The sequence below is a fragment of the Lissotriton vulgaris genome, chromosome 1_2 (assembly GCF_964263255.1).
Source record: "Lissotriton vulgaris chromosome 1_2, aLisVul1.2, whole genome shotgun sequence".
Taxonomy (NCBI): Eukaryota; Metazoa; Chordata; class Amphibia; order Caudata; family Salamandridae; genus Lissotriton; species Lissotriton vulgaris.
Window position 1 is genome coordinate 95,008,255 of NC_141686.1, and position 22,966 is coordinate 95,031,220.

The following is a 22,966-nucleotide window of genomic DNA, read 5'->3' on the forward strand; positions in this document are numbered from 1 at the left end:
TGCAGGTACTCTGATACAGAGTACCTGCATTTCCATTTTCCCATTTCAAGCACTACTTATACACAATTTAGATGTGCACGAATACTGGTACACACATGAACATATAGGTATTAGTTATATGAAGCACGCATAGGATCGGCGCTAACAGTTCACTCCATATTGACAGATCAGCAGACTAGTGCATTATCGGAGTTGCACTTATTTTTTTATTTATTTATTGAAGTTTTGTATAGCGCTGGCTGGACCCGAGGGTATCAGAGCGCTTCACAACAAATACAGATATGCAACAAAGGAAAATGAGGACAGAGCAACAAGAACAAGGAACACAAGCATGAAGTAAACAACAACTTGAGCGCAATACGGGACAATGTCAGGAGCGAATCATCCGGCTCTGGGTTCAAAGAGATAGCGGTCATTCACAGTCAGGCGTGGGGTTCTCGTTACGAACCGGAGCGCTGAAGGAAGAGGGCTTTGAGTAGCCTCTTGAATTGCGGGAAGGAGGCGGTCATTCTGATATGGGGGGGATGGAGTTCCAGATCCTGGGAACATTACCCGCAAAGGATTTATTTGAGGTTTTGTGTTTCTGTGATTTCAGAGGGATGAGTAGGAGTGTGTTGGAGCTTCTGAGGTTCCTGGATTGACCGGCTCTTTTGAGTTTGGTGGCCAGGTATTCAGCATTTTCAGAGGGGTGTGGGAACTTAGACTTCAGTCTGAACGTTGACTCTCTGTACCATCGTAGGAAGGGACACAACTAAAATTAAAATTATGCGTGACATTAGGAAGCAACTAGACATATCAAAAATGGGTGGCTAATGCCCCAGGGTGCAGTACCAAAGCTCCAACACCGTAACCCAGTCATAGTCGAAAGTAACACAATGGTCCTGATTGTGAGTTAGGAGTAAACGTGCGGATGACCAGAATTACCCTTTCCGGTTGGTATTGCTGTACATATTTACTCCTATTACAAGTATGAATCCTCGAACGTGAGTAACTGTGTGGGTACAGAATTACCATGCAGCATTGCCTAATCTGCAGTGGCATAACGCAAAATGATGGGCCTACTGCAGAATGTGATGAGGGCCCAGGGCTCACCCACCCCGACTCTCCCATGTCTTACAGATATTCATTAGCTCTGGTCTGAATGGGGCTCCTTTAAGGTTTGAGGGGGTTCCTGGAATGTTTGGGGCCCATATGTGCCATAGAGGCTGCAGGGGCCTCTGTTAGGCCCTTGCTAATCAGATAGGTTTAATGCACCCATTTACCAACTGCCTTAAATGGGTGTAGGGTAGGAATGGGCGGAGGGAGAGGAGTTCTAGTAGAGGGTGGCGTTTTCGGCCCCCAACCTTGCCAGATAAAACAATTCAGCAAGAGCCGGTCGAGAAAACGAGTTTCAGATAATTTTGCAAACCCTCGCTTGATTTTACTGGCTGGAATTACCAGCTGGTAAATTCAGGTCTGACTTTCTCACACATCGGGGAAAACCTGGTGCGTGGGGAACACCAGGCCAGTTAGTATCAGGAGGAGCAGAACTCCATGTGTTAATTCTACTCCACCGGACTTGTGATAGAGGCCTAAATCTGGATTTGACCCGTCCTTCCTGAACCTAAGTTGGACACTCCTGACATCTATAGTTTCTTCAGGGTTACATGTAAGCCACGGTCAAAGCAAGGTTCTTGCAAGACCACATTGCCTATGCTTTGCCATGACTTGAAGTGGAAATAGTTAAGTGCACCATAGTTATATGCAGGGCTTTAAGTGAGCCAGGTCTTGCCAGTGCTCAGCACCGGCAGTTCTAAAAAGCAGGTGCTGAGACGGCCCCTATCTGGCTTTCCATTTTTGCCCTCACACTCAGGGTGAAAAAACCCAAACCGTAACTCTGCAGCAGTGCCCCCCCTTTACTGCCTTTGATGTAGCTTCAAAGAGATTCATTATAGTACTTTCACAGTCTCACTATTTCAGAACTGAAGCATTTTCAATGTGATATACAACGACCAGGTAATTTTTGCTTATTTGTCTCATGCAACTAACAACCATTGATAAAGCCAATAGTTCTGGCTTGTTGTAGGTTCTCACCCATGCCCACAAAGCCCTCGACAACACTGGCCCTGCCTACATGAACCACCGCCTCTCGTTACACGCACCCCAAAAATCCCTCCGCTCAGCCCAACTCTCCCTCGCAACTGTACCGCACATCAAGAAGACCAGAATAGGAGGTCGTTCCTTCTCCTTCCTTACAGAAAAAGCATGGAACACCCTCCCTCCTAACCTTCACCAGACACCAACTCTCTCCAAGTTCCTGAAGGACCTCAAAACCTGGCTCTTCGACGAATCACTGTCAGCACCCGGCCCGCTCGTACCCGATAGGCTAGGGACGACCTCCGACCCCCTGGCCCCCAACGCTACCCTGAATGCAGAAGAGCTGCGCGCACCCCCACCCTCCCCCAGCGCCTTGAGACCGACCCACGTGAGTAGCTGCGCTTTACCAACCTTGATTGACAGGTGCAATGTTACTTGTTGTATTATATATCTGGTTGCAATGACAGAAGCAGCAACATACCAGTCGGGGCACACTATGCTAAGCACAGATTTTTAGCTTGTGTTTTAAGCCACGCCCTTAATTACATCAGCCACGCCCCTTTGAGAGACCTCAGCTTTTTCACCCCACTTAAAGAACTGGTTAATGACCCATACCAAGCAAGCTTGTGTCACAGAAGGATGCATACACGGGTCTTCCATCACACACCTCTTTCAGAGTAAACCCTATATAGGAGTAGAGGAAATGCATTCTGAGAGGTTTCTGAAGACTTCTTGCTAAAGAATGTTGAGGGCCCTGCTAAAATATATGGATGATACATGTTATTGAAATACTACAAGGCTCAATGTGTTGATCAGAAATGTTATCAAATGTATTACCCTCCATTTGCAAATTTAAGAGCACAAATGTAAATCACCAAATGGGATGTCTTTATGCAGAGTAGTGATATGCTCTTGCTTTGTGTTGTCTAACCCACTTTTTCAGGAGACACTTTACTGTGTTGAAAATTGCACAATGTGTATAGCAACCATTTGAATTTGAGCGTTTTGAGACACAAACCCTTTTATGCAGATCTTCACTAATCTTTATTTTAAATTCATACTGTTTTTCATCTACATCACAAAACGTATAGCTGTTTTTTTGAGCAGTGAAACGAATCAGTTAATGTTCCAATTGAACTGATAGCAATAGAGACATAAGTGGCATCGGTTTCTAGGGAACGGGTGCAAGCAAGAATGAACCACTGCTGAAAACCAATTGAATGTAAAAAGGTACAGCTGAACACAGCTAGAGGCCTCTGAACAACAAATATATGGAATTCCCAGAAGGAGTTCGAAGGTTAGAGGTGACATCTTTATTGAACTATGGAATGTTGATCAGATCAGATGGCATTTTTCAGGGCCACAAATCTCTTTCGCTCTCACTCACAGACATTATCTGGCGAAGGAACAGTAGATGAAAAAACTTTCTGAAGATGACCTTCGTTCTTTACAGTTCCACTTCAATGAATGAATTATTTAAGCGTTTCAAGTACTGTATATTGTTGTCTATTCTTATATATCAATAACCAAATGTATTGCATTTGAGATGCTGTGGATGTTAACTTAATAAATGTGCTTCTGTTTGTGGGAGTGGTGATGTTTAATGACTCTTCCTGTTTAATTAAAATAAAAATGAAAAGAAAAGCATTCATTGTTATTTGTCCACCTTTTCATTAGAGTTTGGCACAATGGAAAGCTCAGCAGGTTATGAGTGGAGTCCATGAAACCTATGACAAAAGAAACGTAAAAGTGTTAAATGTTAGCAGAGATGACTGTGGTCAAGGAAGGCACAAGGTACATATATTGTCCTAAGACCCAGATATACATCATGCTGTGCACAATGTCGCACAGTGTCAGTGAGGGAACAAATGCACAGGGCACAGAGTTTGTATATTGTTCAGAAATAACACAAGTGTTCCTGCTACCATCACAAGTATCTTGGACTTTAAATGCAGTGCCAGCCCCTCCAAAGTCCTCAAAAATTTCAACAACTGGATAACCTCCTGCGCTGATGCCCTGCACCGCTCAAAAACAGCCATATATGACAATCTAGGCCCCATGCCAGTTGGTACACACAGGAGCTTAGACTGATGAATTGCCACTGCAAGTAACTGGAGTGCAAATGGAGAATGACTCAGGACAATGCAGACAGGACCACTTTCAAATCCACCTTGAAAAGTTACCACCAAACGATCTAGACCACCAAATGTGCTGCTCTGGCGGACTGCATCGATGCCAGGACCAAAAGAAGCAAAGAAATCGTTGCCATTGTGAAGGATTCCACCTCACTAGCAGTCGCCTCCAACTCGATCACCCCCTCGCAGGACCTCTGCAACAATCTCCCCATATTCTTCAGCAACAAAAACACCGCCATTTACAGCTACTTCAACCCACAACCGGACTAGACAGATCTTGCTTCCCGATGTCATCCAATCAACCAATGATGCACACATTGCATCACCCCACAAGAAACCACCATGATCTAAATGTCCACCCACTAAGGACCCAATAGGAGCCCTGTCCCCACCATATCTATTCCAGAGGACTGCAACCCATCCGTACCCTGCTCACTCCCATTCTGAATGCCTCCACTTATTTTGCGACATTCCCAAACGCTTGGAAACATGCAACTGTTGTCCCGTTGCTAATGAAACCCTCTGCGGTCTCCTCAACGCTCACCAACTATGCTGATGACACACAGCTCATTCTCTCCGATCAAGTATAATGCCTGCAAGACTGAAATCACGCACTGGATGAAGACAAACTGTCTAAATCTGAACAAGACCGAAATCTTAGTATTCGGGAAGAGCACTTCGCTGTGGTGAATGTTTAAAGCCGTCTGGTAAGTTTTTACTGATCCCAGAATAAAGGGTTTTCTCTTAGTCCAGCTTGATTGTGACCAAGGCACGCATAACCGATTCTGGGTGCTGATTGGGAGCCATTTGAAAATCTTTCTCAGCATCTTCAGGATATGGAAGCATGAGGCGGTGATAGCACTGACTTGGGAGGTCATGTCGAGTTTGCTGTCGATGATGATGAGGCTCTTGGTACGGGTGGTGGGGGTGGGTGCAAGTCGTAGTTCTGTTGGCCACCAGGTGGAGTCCCACAGTGATGTGCTCTTCTTAAAGACCACAATTTTTGACTTGTCGGTGTTCAGCTTTAGACAGTTGGTCTTAAGCCAATGGCCGATTTCAGTCATGCAGGCATTGAACCTGATCTGGTAATGGGCGTTTTGTCTGTAAGGGAGAGAATGAGCTGTGTATTATAGGATTAGGAGACAATGTTGATATCGCGAGAGCAGGTAAGGTTGCCTAGGGGGATCATGTATGCAATGAAGAGGGTCAGGCTCGGGGAAGATCCATGCAGAACACAATGGATGAGGTGCAGGCGTCTGACGTTTATGCCGTCAGGCTGACTGGCAGGGTTTTTCCAATTAGGAAGTTTTGTTGGAGATTGTCCCACAAATGATGAAGAGAAGGGACTCTGTTTTGTGGGACTGGATGGAGTTCTAGTTGAATAAAGCCGGTACCCCAGACTATGAATTCATTGGGTTCAGGTGGCAGCAGAGTCCCTTACTCAAAATGGAGATACAGCTCTGATTAAAAACAGAAAAGCAAAGAGATGGAGCACCTGCTACTACACAGACACTCTCACAGCACTTTAAAGTTTTATCTAATATGTTTGCCACAGGTCCAGGCAGCAAGATACAAAGTTCCATCATGATCTGACCGTACATAACTACTGACAATCACCCCTAAATCAACTAAACTCTCACCTCACCATTTGTATTGTTCAGTGTTCAAGTGGGCCTGGGATAGAAAACATCAATTGTCTCGCCAAACCTGCTTGACGAATCGCTCATAGTTTACTGATGGCTTGTTGTCTGGTTATTCTACAGCTTAGACCACTTACTCTCAAGTGTTGGAAAATCTTAAATAATTTAGGCAGTTCCACATCTGGAAAGTGAAGCCATCACTTTGGGATCTAGTTTTTTGGTTGCCATAAAGAAATGATTGCACCCGGCCAGTCACAACACCCACTCTTGGGCCTTAGATGTGTGCATCTGAAGTGCCATATTGATGGGCATCATGCCGATGACCACTGCATGGCAGCATTTACAGCCGATCAAACACAATAAGGCGCAACAGAGGGAATAAACAATCAGGTCTCCCTTCACTCTATTAACTCACAATATATAGAAGACCTGATTCCACTTAAAACACCTACCAAGGTCCAAAGATCCAGATAGCAGTATAAAAGTATCCCTGCTCAGGGGCTGGCTTCCCAAGAAGGCCAATCATATCCAGATCTGGGTGTACAAGTCTCACTGTTTGTCAAACTACCAAAATGTGAGCGGTCACATATATGTACTACATTGGGTGCCGTGAGCACCCTCAGATTAAAACGAACAGTATGCTTCAGACCATTTCATTTAGGAAAGGTCAACATGTTTCATTACCAGTGCCTTGCGGCGATTTCATCAGGGCTTCGCGGACCAGTCTTCACCTCACTGGTACTTCAAGCTTCACCAGGTGGTTGCTATCTGGATTCATACCGGCAACGCACCTCTTGGGGAGTGATCCCACTTTTTAACCACACATCCCCTGTAAATAGCCACAATCGCCAATTGTCAACCGCTATCTCAGGGCATGTCCGGATTGCACTTATCTTCTTGAGCATTATCTTGACATGTATTTACTTTCTTTTTTCACGGTCATGGAAGTCAACAATGATGAAAACGAGAGCAAACTGGTGAGTACCAACCAGCAGCTCCCTTGGTGACGCTTATGTGAGGAATTTTCTGACCTTCACACACTTGTTTCTTGATTTCTTCTTGATTACTTTAACAAGTCCGCTCACATTTAGGTCGTTTGACAAACTGTGAGAGTTGTACACCTGGATCCACATATGATTGGCATTCTTGGGAAGCCAGCACCTGAGCAGGTATATTATTATACTGCTCTCTGGATCTTCGAACCTTGGTGGGTGTTTTAAGTGCAATAAGGCCTTCTATTTATTGTGAGCATTTACAGCTGCCCTGGAGTGCTCATCTTCTTGGGTGCGGGACCGTCTGAGCGATCAATTTTTTGCCAGTTCTTAAGTTGTAGTGAGGGTACTTTTATTAGTAGAGGAAGCAGGCAGTCCACACGTTCATGAAGTACAAACTTGAATTGGTTAAATGCTCTACCCGCCACTGAGTTGGCACGCCACTTTTGTGTTTGCTAGCAGACATGATTAAATGTTAACAAATAACTAAGGGAGTTACGATAAAGAAAATTTGTATTGCACCATTTTATTGAGTACATGGGTTTTAGTTGGCAGGGTATGCCCAGACGTGGGTCCCTTGCTCACTTTGCCAATCGATTCAAGCTAGCCTGGCTGATGATGGCTGATTAGCCAGACACCGCTCCCAGGAAGCATGTTTCCGGTCCAGGGAAGACATGGCTTGGCAGTTCGGGCTGGACTGTTCCCGTGAGGCACAGGGTCAGACTGCATTTGCATATGGCCATGTCTGAACTGGTGTGGCAGAGTGAGCTAAAGAATGATGATGGATTAAACCCAGATCAGTTGACTGGGGGTGAGTGCTTGCAATGTTCAACACTCTGTCTATCATCCCTTTTGGTTTTGCTTTACATGGGTTTTAGAGCCATATATCATGAATTGAAAACTAATGTGCTACTCTAATGAGTATCAAAAGGAATCAGGCGCATGTTGTGTACCTGGTAAATATTGAACTCCAATTGCTGTGCATTCAGGACGGTGTCCAATATGTGAGCTTTCTGTGATCTGGGCCTAAGTGTGGTCCAAAGCTTTGCCTCATGAGAGATTGTGCAAGCAACAAACAGTACAGAGAGGATTTTTTTTTTTTTTGCAGGAGTGTAAAACTTAACGGAACCTGACATCAGGTTTGATGTTGCAACCCTTACGCTGGTTTAACAACTTGATATCTGTGTGACTTTAGGCAAGTCACTGCCTCAAATTTTTTTTGAGAATTGGGCCTCCTAGAAGCTACCTCTAGGTGCCTTCTGCCATCTTCCTTTCATGCACAGACTTTCATTGTTTTGCAAATAAAATCGCTCAGTTTGTTAAATGTTTTGTTGTTGATCTGTGTTCAAATTCGAATTAACAGCTGCCATCTTACTCCATTTTGTGAGTAGACTGTTGCCTGGAGTTTCAAACATTTCCTACAATGCAGGACATACAGTGTAGTTGCCACACTGCATTGCAGGAAAGGGGGAGAACAGAACTGGGTCATATTTTCAAAGAAATGGTGCAGTTCTGCTCTCTCCCTTTGTGAGCACAATTTGGGCTACCTAGCACTAATGCAGTCAATCTTTCGCCATAGTTCAAGGGTGCCTGCATTACAGTCAGGATAGTTCTTGGGCATGAAGGGCTATCTTCCTGCACAAAAACTACCCGTGGACACTTTTTCTCTTTGTATGTGTGCTTCAGAATGATACAAATAAAGATATTTCTCCTAATTGTGCCAGCCTCAGGCAGGCTCACTATTTTGTTGCAAACTCATGTCTACAACTCTTTTAGGGTGGATGCACGAGAACGCCCATGCATCACCCATGGAATGTCACCATATTGGAAAGTAACGCAAGGCAGTGCCAGGACCTACTTTGCTCAACTGTTTTTTTACAAAGCAACGCAAATCAAAATGTGCGTTTCTTTGTAAATACCAAGATGGTTTTTGCATCAGTCCAAGTCAAAAAATGGCATGCAAACCCAACGTAAAATATTAGTAAATATGAGTCAGGGCCAGACTGGCCGTAGCGAGCACCGGGCAATCCCCCAGTGCGCCGGAAGGGTGGGGGCCGTTTTTGTCACAGGGCCGTTTTTGCAGCATAGCTGGAAAATCGGCCCTGTAACAAAATCGGACGAAAACCGGCCCTGGCAAAGAGCTCGGTCGCATCCCCCTACCCCACGGAGGGGGGAGGGCAGCCAAGCACTTTGCCAGGGCCGGTTTACGTTCCCAGTCCGGCCCTTTTCTGAGTCTATATTTCTCCTCAGGGGCTATTTATGTAGGCCTAATTTGTTCAATGGAAGCAATCCATTGCTACAACTCCACTAGGACATCTGCTTATCAAATTCAAGCCCAGTGCTAGACACATTGGGGGATATGTACAAGAAAGTGGCTTAACGCTGCACCACTTCTGAAACGCAAGGCTGCACCAGATTTACAAGAATGTGGTGCAGCCTTGCGTTTCCAACTGCGATGGCGCTAAGTGTAGTAACTTAGCGCCAACGCAGGCACCCTTGCACCATAGTGCAAGGGTGTCTGCATGCAGGGAGGATTGTTTATGTGTAGGAGGGTGTCCTTCCAGCACATAAACTATCTTAAAATGCCATTCTGTAACTTTCATGTGTGCTGCTTCATGCAGCATACATGAAAGTGACAAAATAGCATTTTTTAAAGATTTGTTTATGTACAGGAAACGACACCTTCCTGTACATAAACAAACCATGGCATTTTGCTTTTTTCCAAAGACAGTACACATGGAAAAAGCAAAAACAAGGAGAAATAATGCATTACTCCTTGTTTCGCCAACTTAGGACCAGGTTTTCCCTGGTCTTAATTTTGGCACTGCCTCGTATGTACGCCACCCTTGTACATAGAGTGCAGCGTCAAAATGAATGGGTGTTGCGTAGAAAGCCCACTGCAACACCCACTGCCCACCCCTTTCACACTAACCATAGCATGAAAGGGGGCCTTATATACGAGGCAGCGTTAAGCCATGTTAATTGGCTTAACGCTAGCTTGTACATAAGGCGCAGCCCCTAAAGCCACCACAACGTCGGTAAAAGTGACGTTGTGGTGGGGATAGGGGCTTGTACATATGCCCTATTGTGTCTTTACCATACGGAGCTAGATCGGTGCTTTAAATGAAAATATAGATGTGCAGGTACTCACTCTTAAGAGTACCTGGTTGCTCCTAAAAAGTGACGGTACTCTAAAACGTACTTCAGCAGTTGTGGGAAGTGCAGTTACTCTCCCTTTCAAATACGTGATATATTCTATACTTGCCCATTTAAAACATTGAGCTAAATAGTAATCAAAGTTGAAATCCGTGCAGAGGCGACTAAGTCTGTCATCCTTCCGAGGCCGGTAAGTTGTGATGAATAATAGCACCTATTTACAGAGCTACGCCTACGAAACGCCACATTGTGCTACTACGCGCTGCAAAGAGTTATTATAACAGGCGTGCATCATTCTCGCTGTCCCAGCGGGTTGAAAAAAGCAGATGAGGACGAGCACTCAAGCGGCTAACTACAAAACAATAGGGACTCCTGAAGTGGCGGAAAGTTGGGATTGTAAATAAGTTAATGAACACAGTATCCTCATTTCACACAAGTACTAAGTTCAGATAAGTTCACGTGTTCTTCCTGTATACAGACCCCAGAACAATGGCCGATCCACCAACGGAAAGGGGGCACTAGCGCACTGTCCTGCAGGCACGCCATTGAATAGTTTGACCTACTCTGCCATCCCATGCGCAAGCAACAGCCCTGAACGAGGCTCAGGGACTAAACCCTCGACCCACCCCCTCCTCGGTTCTTTCATCACACCCCTCCCCAGCCCCCATGTGGTCCCTTTAAACGGGCACAACCACTTTAGGGAGGGGTCCTCTGCTGATGCCCAGCACCTGGGCACGCACCCTGGGTTATGTAAACTAACCCTAGCCACCCCCCACCATCCGACAGAATGACCGGGTCCAACTCGCACATGCAGCGGGTGGATGGGTTTCCTTACAGATGAGCAGATTACTCGCAGGGGGGATTTGTGGCCGTTGCATGTGTTGTTTAGTATCGCAGGCAGTCACACCCCCACCTCGTTGCTTTGGTGGTCCCACCCCCCTCCAGCCTCTCTCTCTTTCTACTTGCTAAACTCCCCCTCCCCACTCACACACAACAAACAAAACAAAACCTCCCATCTGTTCCCCCTCGGCGGCAGCTCGCTCCTTCTTGGTGCAATTTGCATTGAAGTGAATAGAGAGTGGCGCTGCGAGCCTTGAATGAGATGGGTCCGCGCGACGGCCGCGAGCTCCCAGCGCTGGGCAGGCGGTAGAACGCAGCGAGCCCCTTGTCCAATAGAACACCACGAGAGCACCTCGCGCCCGGGATAGAGTGTTGGCCGGGAGCTCGCGCCGGGGATTAATTGGAACGTTTGCTTTGGGAACTCACGCCGCGGACAGAACGTTTCCTGGGTGCAGCACGCGGAGGGCAGGACGCCGGTGCGGGCGCTCGAGCCGGGAGCAGCAGGAGAGAGCGCGAGCCCCCCCAGCAGCGCGCGCGCTGGGGAGTGAGGCGCCCATACCCATGTGCTCGCCGGAACGGGGTCGCTGAGTAAACATGTCCCAGGAGGAGCCCGGGTCCCAGCCTACCCCCACGCTGGAGGAGATCCGTTCGTGGTGGGAAGTACCGGCTATCGCGCACTTTTGCTCCCTCTTCCGCACCGCCTTCAGCCTGCCGGACTTCGAGATAGAGGTGAGTCCGGGGGCGCAGTTTTGAGCATCAATGAAGAGCGGAGGGAGGCTGGGGATGCTCCTAGTGATTACAAACCCGTGTTTGTGTCCCACCATGTGGAGCGGGTGAATCTCGCCCACCTTGTACTGCCGTCCTGGGATACAGTAGAGACGCGAGTGGGACAAAGAACCTAAATACTTTTTCTGTGTGGGATGTACGAGTTCCAATACGTGAGTGAAAAATGTCAAACAAACGCATGTTTCGCACTCTAGGCGCACATTCTAGTTTGGGGAATGCGAACCAGCTGAGCGTCTGTCTATTATCTGTGCCCCTTGTGTTTTGCTCGATGAAAACACCGCTCCCCTTGTTGTACGCTTTACTTTGGTTAGGGGGTCCGGCCTGCGTTCTGAAAACACACAGCTCTGTTTGTTTGGGATCACCGTACACGTGGTTCAGACACGATACATAAACAGAACTCTTATTGTAACCTCGCCCCCATCCCCCTCCCGCCCCCTCCATTTCCCAGCACTGTCTGTTACTCGGATTGTTGCGGTGTGGGTTGCTTGACCTATCAGACACTAGGACAGAGAAAAGACCCTGCTACATCAGCCCTGCGATGCACAGTACACAGCGGAAGGGCCCTGGGGAGGTGTATGGGCGGGTACATTACAGCTGACCCCCCCCCCCCCCCACACACACACAAATTGTTTCATTTTCACTTATGATACTTTTGCGCAGTGTCTCTCGAAGGATTGCATAATTTGGGGAGTATGTGGCGATCTTTGAAATACAGACTGAAATCACATGAGCAACTTTTTTCCTTCGAACACTAACTAGTTGGACAATGAGCGATGCTAGGCTTCGCTGCCTGTGGCAAGCAGTGCTGTTGTTTGGTTGCCCTGCTGGTGCACGGGGATTACAGGGCGGCTTTCCCCTCCTGCTCGGGTTCTCCCTGCATTCCCTTTCAGCTTTGTTTCTAAGGTACCGATTCAATTTTTCTCCATTCAGCAGCAAGGAATTACCGACTTTAATTTTTTTAATCGTTGTTAGTATCAACCTTTATCTTGTTCTCCAGACAGGTTAATAAAAAAAAATATTTAGGACTTTTTTTTTGTATGTGGTTGTTGAAGCTCTTTCAAAATCTCAAGCAATAGTGGTTATCAAATAGCCCTTTTAGGGCTTGCGTATGAATGGGTCACATGGGAGTGAGTTTCTGTTTATTTACTTCACTTGGCTCATAACTAACTGATAATGAGATTTGTCTTGTAAAAGTTGGTCACTAAATACCTGCAGAATGTTGTGCTTTGCTCACCTAGCTCATTTTGCCTCTGTATTTATTGGGAGTTGTTTCCCCCATTACATTCACAGGTTGCAGGTTCCTAAAATTACCTGGCGAAAATTGTGAGTGTGTAGTGAGCGATGCTGCAAATTTCATAACTCCGACCTCTTAGTAAATTTTTGTTTAGTGCGACCACTACACGGACTTGAATAGCCCGGGCATTCATTTACCTTAGCTTTATGTACTTACAAATTACCGGGAAAACGTACAAACAATGATTGAATGAAACTAGGTCCAGCATCATGTTTATTTGTAGAGTCATGAATTTTAGTGGTAAGGAACCGTGTTTTTAAACGTTTTACTTGGCTTCCCTGTCGCCAAGTACTATAAATGAGATTTTAATGTGGGCAGTAAATATTTTACATCACGAGAATGTGAATTTTAAATTAGGTCATTGTTCTCAGTACAAACAACTCAAACTAATTCTCACAACAATGATCTAAACAAGTGCAGACCAAAAAGTAATATTACAGGCAGGCCCTCTCTTTATATTTAGATCTAGTTCTGCCGTTAACAAAGTTATGGTGTTTCCACCAGTCCTTGCCATGGGTTCCATCAGATTAGTAGGTTACCAGAGAAATTCCTGGGATTACAGACAGCTGGAGCAGTAATATCAAGCACTGTTCCTCATTTCTGTTTCGACTCCTGGTAATATTAGAAAAGTTTTCTTTACAAATCTAACTCGATTAGCGGATACTTTTTTTTTCTGATGTGTCCTGTTTCAACTAACATTTCAACAAGGGGTTAAAATGCAACATATTCATGTGGGAGTGTGGTTTGAAAGGCCAGTTTCATTTCATCCACTTTTAGAAATTAATAATGCAACCTAAAGACCACTTCAGTGCAATTTGCACTAATAGGGTAATGGGAAGTTGCAGAGGGTTATGATGGATTTGCCACTTGATATTCACTAGTTATGGTGGAAGATCACTGGTTGGGGATTATTAAGTGAGATGTAGTCAGAATGTTTGTCAAAGAAGATGCATTTTCAAGCTTTCCTGCTTCTCAGAAGGTTTGCTTTGAGGTATACAGGGAACAAGTTGGAAAGGGAGGGCCGTTATGAGTGTAGCCAAAAATATTTCCTGTTATTTCCCAGTTACCAGTTACCAATCGGGGGTAGGGGGATGGAGTCTTTGGGGAATAATATATAGAAATAAGAATGATCATTTCGGTTTGTGTGTTTGCCATGGTAATTCACCTGAAGACTTCGCCAGCTTGAAACCACAGATCTCTTCCCACAAATCTTAAACCCCATTAGATTCATCAGGCCACTGTTAGTAGTCAGCCTTTGGAATGTGCATACCTTGCCAGGTGGATTCAGCCTGCTTTGGGAGGCTGGTCATTGGCCTCCAGTCAGCTTGAATGGCATCATCTGGTTCGATCGGTGGTTGTCCAACTATAAATAGTGTTGTGTATGAGGATTGGAGGGTGTTTGACTTATTGTTTTATCAGAAGCTAGCTTATGGGGCCTTTGTTCTGTTGATTAGTGGTACGCTAGACATTCATACACATTTGTTGGTACTTATATTAGCATAAAACTTTTGAGGAGCTGTGTCTGCTTGCTGGCACGTTTTGTGGTCATTTTAGAGCTGCTAACTGTCGCGTGTTGGGATTTTAACATGATTTATACACGGTTAAGTATCTTTTTACATCTGTACAATCGTTTGTTGTGGCCAGTCTACGCACAATTTTTTGTGCTTTCGACCCCTTTTCGATTATACATTTTTTTTTTTGTGGTGCCTTTTGGTCTTCTTGCTCACTTAACATGGGGCTTTCCTCTCGCATAACGTTGTCGTCTTCAGACCCCTGTACATGATTTTCATTGGGATTTTTAATCATCGTGTAGTCTTTTGTTGCAAGCTGCCAAACCAAGTACACTCATGTGCTGCTGGGGCTATAGACCTACTCAAACATTTTTGGTGTGATGTTCAGGAACTTTAAACCTTCTATATCCTTATATTTACTTTTTGGGGACTTGAAACCCTTCTTCACTGTGTTAAGAGCTGTATATCGTCTTACATGCATCACCAGTAACATTAAATCAGGATTACAAAACATTTCAGACTGACCCAATTTAGTGAAATAAACTTTGACATAGTTTAACCACGCTATACTAGATATTCGATCAAGAGATAAACAATCCTTCAGTATGAGGTGATTACAGCTATTTCAGGTCTTAACTAAAAGCAGATAAACTAAACTAGCAAAGGTCACATCAGTAAAATGTCGGTCAAAACCCCTATTACAAGTTCCTTTTGAATTTTGTAAGATGAAGAACTTTGATGTAGACTAAGAAGCCTTCTTAGAAACGTATTCTTGATTTGTTGTAACACGGAGAGATTTGCAAATCCATTAATATCGCTGGCATAAGCAGCAATAGGAACACTATCTGACCATCTAAACTATCACACTGACACAACCTCTACCTACATAAGTAGGGTCTTTCTCTTCAAATTGGGACTTAATGAGAGAAATAAGTGGATACTCGGGTATACTCTGATATGATTGAATTCATAAACTCCCCTTGAGTAGTATGCAAAAAATGTAGTCTGTGTAACAACCGAATTCATGTGGCCATGTAGAAAAAGACAGATTTGTAGAGTGTTTCTTGTCACCTGTGAGGGTTTCCTGACACTGGCATGGTACAGTTGATTAGCCAGGACTTCAGGGACTTTCGGAACTATGGAAGAGATGGGAAGGTCAGTCTATGGAAAGGTAGTTCCATGTCTTCGCTGCTAGGTAGGAAAAGGAGCGACCTCCACATCTGCTATGTTGGATGCAGGGGGTGAGGATTAGAGAAAGGTACATGGAGCAGAGGTGTCTGGTGGGCTGATGGAAGTTCATGGGGTAGTTCAAGTAGGCAGGTTTGCAGTTGTGTGAGGCCTTGTATGTACTGGTCAGGTGCTTGAACTGGCATCTTTTCTGTACAGTGAGCCAGTGCGGTTCCCTGAGGTAGGGGGTGATGTAGGTTCATCTAGGGTGATGCAGGACGAGTCTGACTGTGGCCTTCTGCATGGTTTGTAGTCGGAGAAGGTGAGCTTTGATCCCTGTGTAGAGAGCATTGCCATAGCCCAGTCGGCTGGAGATGAGGGCTTGGGTGATGGTGCTTCTTGAGCTTTTGGGGTAACCATGTAAATATCTTACAAAGCATGCGGAGGAGGAGATGGAGTTGCACTGACTCTTCATGATTAGCTTGTTGTCCAGAATGATGCCTAGGTTCCTAGCGTGGTCAGTGGGAGTAGAAGTAGGTCTGAAGGCCACCAGGTCCCATGGGTGAATTTTTGTTTTCGAAAATCAGTACCTCTGTCTTGTCGGTATTGAGCTTCAGGCTGTTTTTGATGAAGTCTGTCATGTTGTTATTGGTGTCTTCGGAGAGGGATAAGATATGTTGTCATCGGCGTAGGATAGGCTGTTGAGTCTGTAGGTTTTGGAGATGCTGGCCAGCAATGTCATAAGTGTTGAAGATGTCGTGGCTGAGCGAGGATCGTTGGGGTACTTCACAGAATATTTCCTTGGGTTCGGCGGAGAAGGCGGAGGACTGTTGGCGTTCTTCCAGTGAGGAAAGAGGTGATCCTTCTGAGAGAAGCTCTTTGGATGCCTATGTTGTGCAGCCTTGTGATTAGTGTGTGGTGGAAGACCATATCCAAAGTTACCAAGAGGTCTAGGAGGGTCAGAGCCGCAATTCTCCTTGGTCAAGTAGGGCTCTGATGTCAGCGATAGCTGCTATTGAGGACCGTCTCGGTGCTGCAGAATCTGGATTGGAAGGAGTCAAGTACGAGGTTCTGTTCCAGATGTGAGGAGAGTTGTCGGTTGATAGCTTTTTCTAATACTTTGGCCGGGAACAGAAGCAGGGAGATTGGTTTTAAGTTGAGTTCGCTGGGGTCTACCGATGGTTTCTTTAGTAGGGTGTTGACTTTAGCGTATTTCCAGTCATCTGGGAAGGTGGCCTTGGCAATTGAGGTGTTGAACAAGGTGGTGAGTATGTGGCTGAATCTGGCTTTGCCTAAGTTGAAGATGCAGCATGAGCATGGGTCAGTTGCAGCCCCTGAGTGGACTGAGATAATGATGGAGGCAGTGTCCTGTGGGGCAAACTTGCTACATTTGGTTAGCCAGATATCCATGGTTAAAGCGGGGTCGTTGTGTTGCTTGAAGTCAGTGGCTTAGGGTTGGAGTATGAACTCTCTGTAGATGTTGGCGATCTTATCATGGAAGAAGTTTGCATGGTTGTCGTAGAGTTCCTGTGAGGGGGTGATGTTTGTTGCAGCTGAGATTCTTTAACAATGTTGAAGAGTTCTTTGCTGTTATTGGAAATTGATTCAATGTGTGAGGCTTAAGCCTTTTTCTTCAATTCTCAACGGTCTGTGGTAGAGTTGTTTACAGTGTTGTTTAGCGCTTCTGAGGTCTTCAGTGTACCAGCTAACCTGCTTGGTGGACCTGCTGTGGGTGTTGTTGCATATAAAAGCGACGTTGGTGGCACAGTTGGTGATCCAGTTGTTGTTTCTGACGTCTTGTGTGAGGGTGGAGATGAGGGCCCATATCTTGGTGGTGTGTTTGCATAGTGAACAAGGGCACATGTGAGTTGGTGTTTTTTATTCAGGTGTTGTCTGTGTGGTGTTCGGTGTAGGGCTGTTTAGTGGGCTAATGTGTGTGTGTGTGTGTGCTGTGACAGATGAAGTGGCAGTGGGTGCAGGTGAAAGGGCCTAACGTGGAGCATGGGTTGGCGCAGGGGCAGTTTTTGTTGCAGTGTCCGGGGTCAAGGGTGTATGACTTGGTGGTGGTTTATCTTTAGATGGTAGGGGCCGTAGAGCTGAGCGTGGTCCTGGCCTTTGGCACAGCCACTCCAAGCATCTGCTGTGCTGTCATGCTGCAGCTTGGGCGGGACTTCTGTTGGCCGGAAGAACAGTGAGTGAGAACCCAGGCATCGGCAGAGTCTCTGGATCGGGCTGAAACAAGCATGAATTGGAGGCCCCAGGCAATTAGCAGGTTAGGTTCCCAGGTTCCGATTGATGTGGTCGCACTGCAGCCTGCATTAAGTACGCCCTGGGGTGGGTGGGGCCTCTGTTAGCAGGAATAATGGTGAGCAGGAAAACCTGGGTAGCAGCGGTGTCATTGGATCAGCCAGGAACAAGCAGGAACTGAAGTCCACAGGCACATGCATATCTGCCAACGTACAAATTAATGGCAGTGTGAGGAGGGGTGGGGCCATGGAAGGTCGGGGCCTCGTGCTGAGAGCTACCTAAGAGGCACTCTGCCCCTCACATACCCCCCCCACTCACCAAAAAATTAAAACAAAGGGTCATTGAGGCTGTCATCTATGTTCTGGGGTGTTTTCACACCTCTTAACCCCTTCAGTGCTGATGACGAGCCCAGGCTAGTCATGCAGCACGGTGCTCGTGTGCTCATGACGAGCCTGGGCTCGTCATGGGCCGTGGAACGCTCACACGCGGGGCTAATTCCCCCGCTGTGCTGAGCGTTCCATTGCGCGGGCGGGTTCATGACGAGCCCAGGCTCGTCATAAGCACACGAGCACCGTGCTGCATGACGAGCCTGGGCTCGTCATCAGCACAGCGCTGCCGTGCGCGGCCGCCCTCCCCCCGCACCGCAGGGGAATTGGCCCCGCGGCGAAGGGGTTAATGGACATTGACTGGTTTCTGCAACCTACAATGAGCTCAATATCCACTGTTTGCAGAAGTTTTCATCTTGTTTTACCTGCCACCATGTGATTTCGGCTTCTCGCCATGTGACTGTGTGAAGGGAGCCGAAGTTGTGCGACACACAGTGGCACCATGTGAGTTGGCAGGTCTGAAGTAGCAGGCTAAGTGTCCAGGTGCCTAGTGATGCAGTCGCACTGCAGCCTGCATTATGTAGGTCTTGGGTCGGCGGGGCTTCTGCTGGCAAGAAGAACAGCGAGTGGGAAAACCTAGGCAGTGGCTGTGTCACTGGATCAGGCTGGAAAAAGCATGGACTGGAGGCCACAGGCAAGTGGCAGGGTAGGTGCACAGATGCCTGAAGAAATTAGAACCAGTATCCCAAGTTTACTTGCGGCACACAATTTTAAATATCTGCAAAAAAACATGCAGGGCCTCATTCCCCATTTTATTAGCCAGGCCTGCAATGTTCCAGTTAAACAGCGTTAAGGTATCCAAAGACTCATAATGTAGTGACTTGCCCCCCATGCTAGAGGACAAGCTTTCATCATGGGAATTCAGTAGTCCATAATGGCCATTCAAAGGGGCACATCTATTGGAGATGGATAAGCTACAGTCAGGCAGGGGATTTAGAATTGAGGTAGATGGATCATGCAAAGTACTCGGAGGGGCAAAACTATATTTCGGCAGAGGCCTGGGTCTGGGGAAGAGATGGAACATTAGAGGTGACGAGTGATGGTAGTCCTCCCCTGTGGCACTTAGCAAAAGCGTTCCTAGTGAAATTCCCTAAAAAGATAGGCCTGTCCTAAATATACCTGAACGACTAAATAAGCAACAGTGTAGTTAAAGGTAGTTTATTGTAAATAACATTTCTTAAAATTAATTACATTTTTTTTTTTGCATTTTTCTAAACACTCCAAATAATGGTTGTTACTGATAGTTAGATTAACGGTACTCGATGTATCTATCGGCCTTTGGTGAAAGACACAGTTAGGCTTGCCGGTATATAACCTGCAGAATAGACTCCGACAACTCGCTGAGCCATCTTTCTGGCCTAAATTCGTCAAGAATGCGAATTACCTCCATGGTGTGATCTGAATTCCAGGTGCAAGTGCTTAGTTCTTTCATAATGAAGGTTCCCTTTCTGAAAACGTATGCACGGAGTTCATGTTTGTTTGTTTAGCCTATTTACCCATGAGTTTCAGGTGCATGATTGGGCACATAGCTCGGGGAGGGAAGGCGTTAAAGGGTCAGTGGCTCGTCAGAAGAAGCGAGCACATATGTTTACTTGCATGCAGGGCTGTCATTGGGCTTAGGGAGGCGTGTATTATCCCACGGTGACGTTTCTAGGTTGTAGCATATGCTACCATTTTTATAGAAGTTTTAACAACATAATGGAGGTCATGCCTGTTTTAGAGGTTTAAAGATGAACCCGAAACTGTTAATTGAAAGTGTTTTTTTATACTATTTGTACAGTACAGCATCACAGTTTGCACAGGGTTTAATCAGAAACCGTTGCTAATTGTATGCTCAGTGTATGTTTTTAAGAATATTTCCAATGGGGTTCTGTACGTTTTCCAATCTTCCTGTTCTTGCTTTCTTTTTATTGGGCTTTTTCATAGTACAACATTTCCAAATTACAGCATACCATGTTCTTGCCTTTTTTCTGGATTGATAATGTGTTCATTTTGCAAGTGTGGCAAAAATGTTTTGCTAGTTAATGCTTCACTGGTTACCACTCCTAAGAAGTAAGTGTTTTTGTATCGGTATCTAGGTCATTTGAGGTTAGTTCCTCTCGTAGCTTTGATGTGGAGCTGGTTGTCATTTGCCTGGCGCTGCTGCATGATTGATGTGTGTGGCAATTGGGTATTTGCCTTTTGACCAAGCTCGTCCACTTGATGAAGTGAAAACCAGGATGTGGCGGCTGTGTTGCACTTTTATCCTTCGACTCCCATCGTGACCCTACTCTTTGTAGTATTAAGACCCTCAATCAATTCATGTGCGGATGTAAGCACCGCACCTCCCCCAGTTTCTGTAACTTTGTTTTAATGCACAGATTGGAAGCAGAGAGTGTTCAGAGAGCTTCTGGGCTAGGAGGAGATCCCGGGTAATCTGTGCTTGCTTTTATGTGGTTGCCTCCTGGCATCATTGAGTCATGATTCAGGCAGTGATGTAAAGTGTGGTTTGCCAGTACTTCCTGGAAAGAGCAGGGTGTGGGACATGTGGGAAGAGCTGTACCTGCCGAATGTAGGATGCTGATCTCAGCTGTGCTCATTAATTGTTTTCAGGGCGGCTAAGGCCAGTTCATTGGTTGTATTTTGATACTGCTATAACACTGCCGGTGATATGACTGTTTTCTGGTACCTGACATGTTTTGTTATGGAACATTAAACCTAAATCATTGTTGGAGGCACTGAAAATTGAGATCCGCGTTGCTTCTTTACGCTGCATGTTTTACCTACACAAATTACATAGGCTGTGAGGGCTTTCCTAAAGTGGATTAGGGTGGGTAGAAATGTGAGGCTGCAATGTAGGTTGCGCTCATGTCCCTTAATCCCGCATCTACATAGTCATCCAGCTGAGATGACAGACATGTGCCACTGCCCTGGAGGATGCTCTAAAAGCCTGGTATGAATTGCTGAGTGGTCGCAAGAACTGAAACTGTGCTCTTTCCAGTTGATTTCTGTGCCTCTTCTGCACCGTATTTTCCCAGGGTACGTCAGTTCTCTTCAGTCTGTCTCTTTTGGTAGTTGGCACACCAGATGTGTTTAGAAATTGAATTTTCAATTGTATATAGAAACACGCAATTTCCCTTTGAAATCAGTTATGATCTGCATGTATGTTATGTGAGCTGGTATGTACAACAGAGGTTGCAGTGCCTTGCGGAGGGGAGAGAGCTATCTGTTTTTAGGGCCAATAACATAGCAGTTTTCAGTTCTGACTCAAAAACCATCAGCCTCAATGTCCCACTGTAGAGTTTATCTGACTGCAGAGTTTTTTTTTTATAAAGCTTTATTTATAAGTTTTCTACAGAATATAAAAGGAGATACATTCCGAGACAGTAATGCTCAAAACAAATGTCAGTTTGGTCCATATGCATACATAGTAAATAACTTCTAATACAACATAGTTTGTCCTGGTCTAGGTTAGAGAAAAAAACGTACCATCCTATTGATAGAGCGCGTAGGTCACCCGACCTATACATTTACCATACTCACCTGGGCCCATAATCAATAACTCATAAATCAGGTAAACTTCGCTCTACTACCAGTTATTTCACTTTCTATGTTCTATACCATTGACTTACCAATACTTGTTGCTGGTACCTGTAAACCTATTGGATCAGGGTGTTAGATTGAAGATAGAGACAAAATAACGTTTGCACTCGTATAATAATCACAGACTCAGGAAGATTTAAAATCTTTATCTAAGTTTCTTAAATGGTCATGATCCAAAGATTAAACACCAAAAGACTTTCAATCATGAAAATTAATACCAGAATATAACTATGCAAAAGATGTATTAAACAGATTTCAAACATTTAGCAATGGGGAGGGTAAGAAAAGGAACAGAATATGCAATCAAATTGATTTGAGCGTTTATCAAAGTGAGGGTAAGAAAAAGGAACATAATATGCAATTGAAATTTTTAACGGTAGGAAGGGTAAGAAGAAAGGGAACAAACCAATGACAACCCCACACAAATTTATATTTACCTAGAATGGTGTGAAGACCAACCCTGGCCACAGGTCAGTTTAAAGATAGAACCCCGAAAGTTGCAGTTGCCAGTAGGCTAGCAGGTGCAGACCAGAATCAGGACAGGTAAAGCCATATTGGATCAGAACAGGGCCACCAAAGGTCAAGACCGGCACCCGCAGTTCAGTTGCAACGTCTGCGCTACTCCCTCTCTGCAGCTAACACCCAGAACCCCGATTAGGTTATCAATTTCACCGACAAAATTCTTCGCCAGCACTTCAGCTTCCCGGAACCCCAATTGGGTTATCGAATCTTCTGTCAGAGTGCTCCGCAGCCCTCTGCTCTTGGTCCCCTATTGAGTGCATTGGGTCAGTGACAGGTCAGCTATTCGGGCAAGTTCGGACAAATTAACTAACTAAGTCTACCCTAGTTATACCATTTTCCAGGTCTGTGTACCACCCCCCAATGTTGCAAGAGGAAGGATCCCCAATTTTGATTGGGCAAGGAATAAGGAGAGGTCATCACACCATACCAAAATGAAACTTTCTGCATCTATTTAAATTAACGTTCCCGCCCATCATTTTATTTTTCTCATGACCTCTTTATTCCACCCAACAATGAATGTTCTATCAGTGAATACATTGTATTAACATTGTATATTAGAGTTTCGTCTGGCAGAGGTAAAGGGTCAGCTTCCCAGGCGCATCTTGGATGAGACTGTTCCTGGCAACCATTCA

At 45.5% G+C, this 22,966-nt stretch overlaps 1 protein-coding gene across 1 annotated transcript in view; it reads left to right on the forward strand.

The window, feature by feature from the left end:
- The first annotated feature begins 10,878 nt into the window (after window positions 1-10,878).
- CECR2 (CECR2 histone acetyl-lysine reader) overlaps window positions 10,879-22,966 on the forward strand; it is a 453,428-nt gene continuing 441,340 nt past the window's right edge. Inside the window, exon 1 of the mRNA XM_086952894.1 lies at window positions 10,879-11,568. Within this exon, the coding sequence (XP_086809020.1) occupies window positions 11,434-11,568 (135 nt within the window). The 5' untranslated portion in view covers window positions 10,879-11,433. The remainder of the gene's footprint in view (window positions 11,569-22,966) is intronic.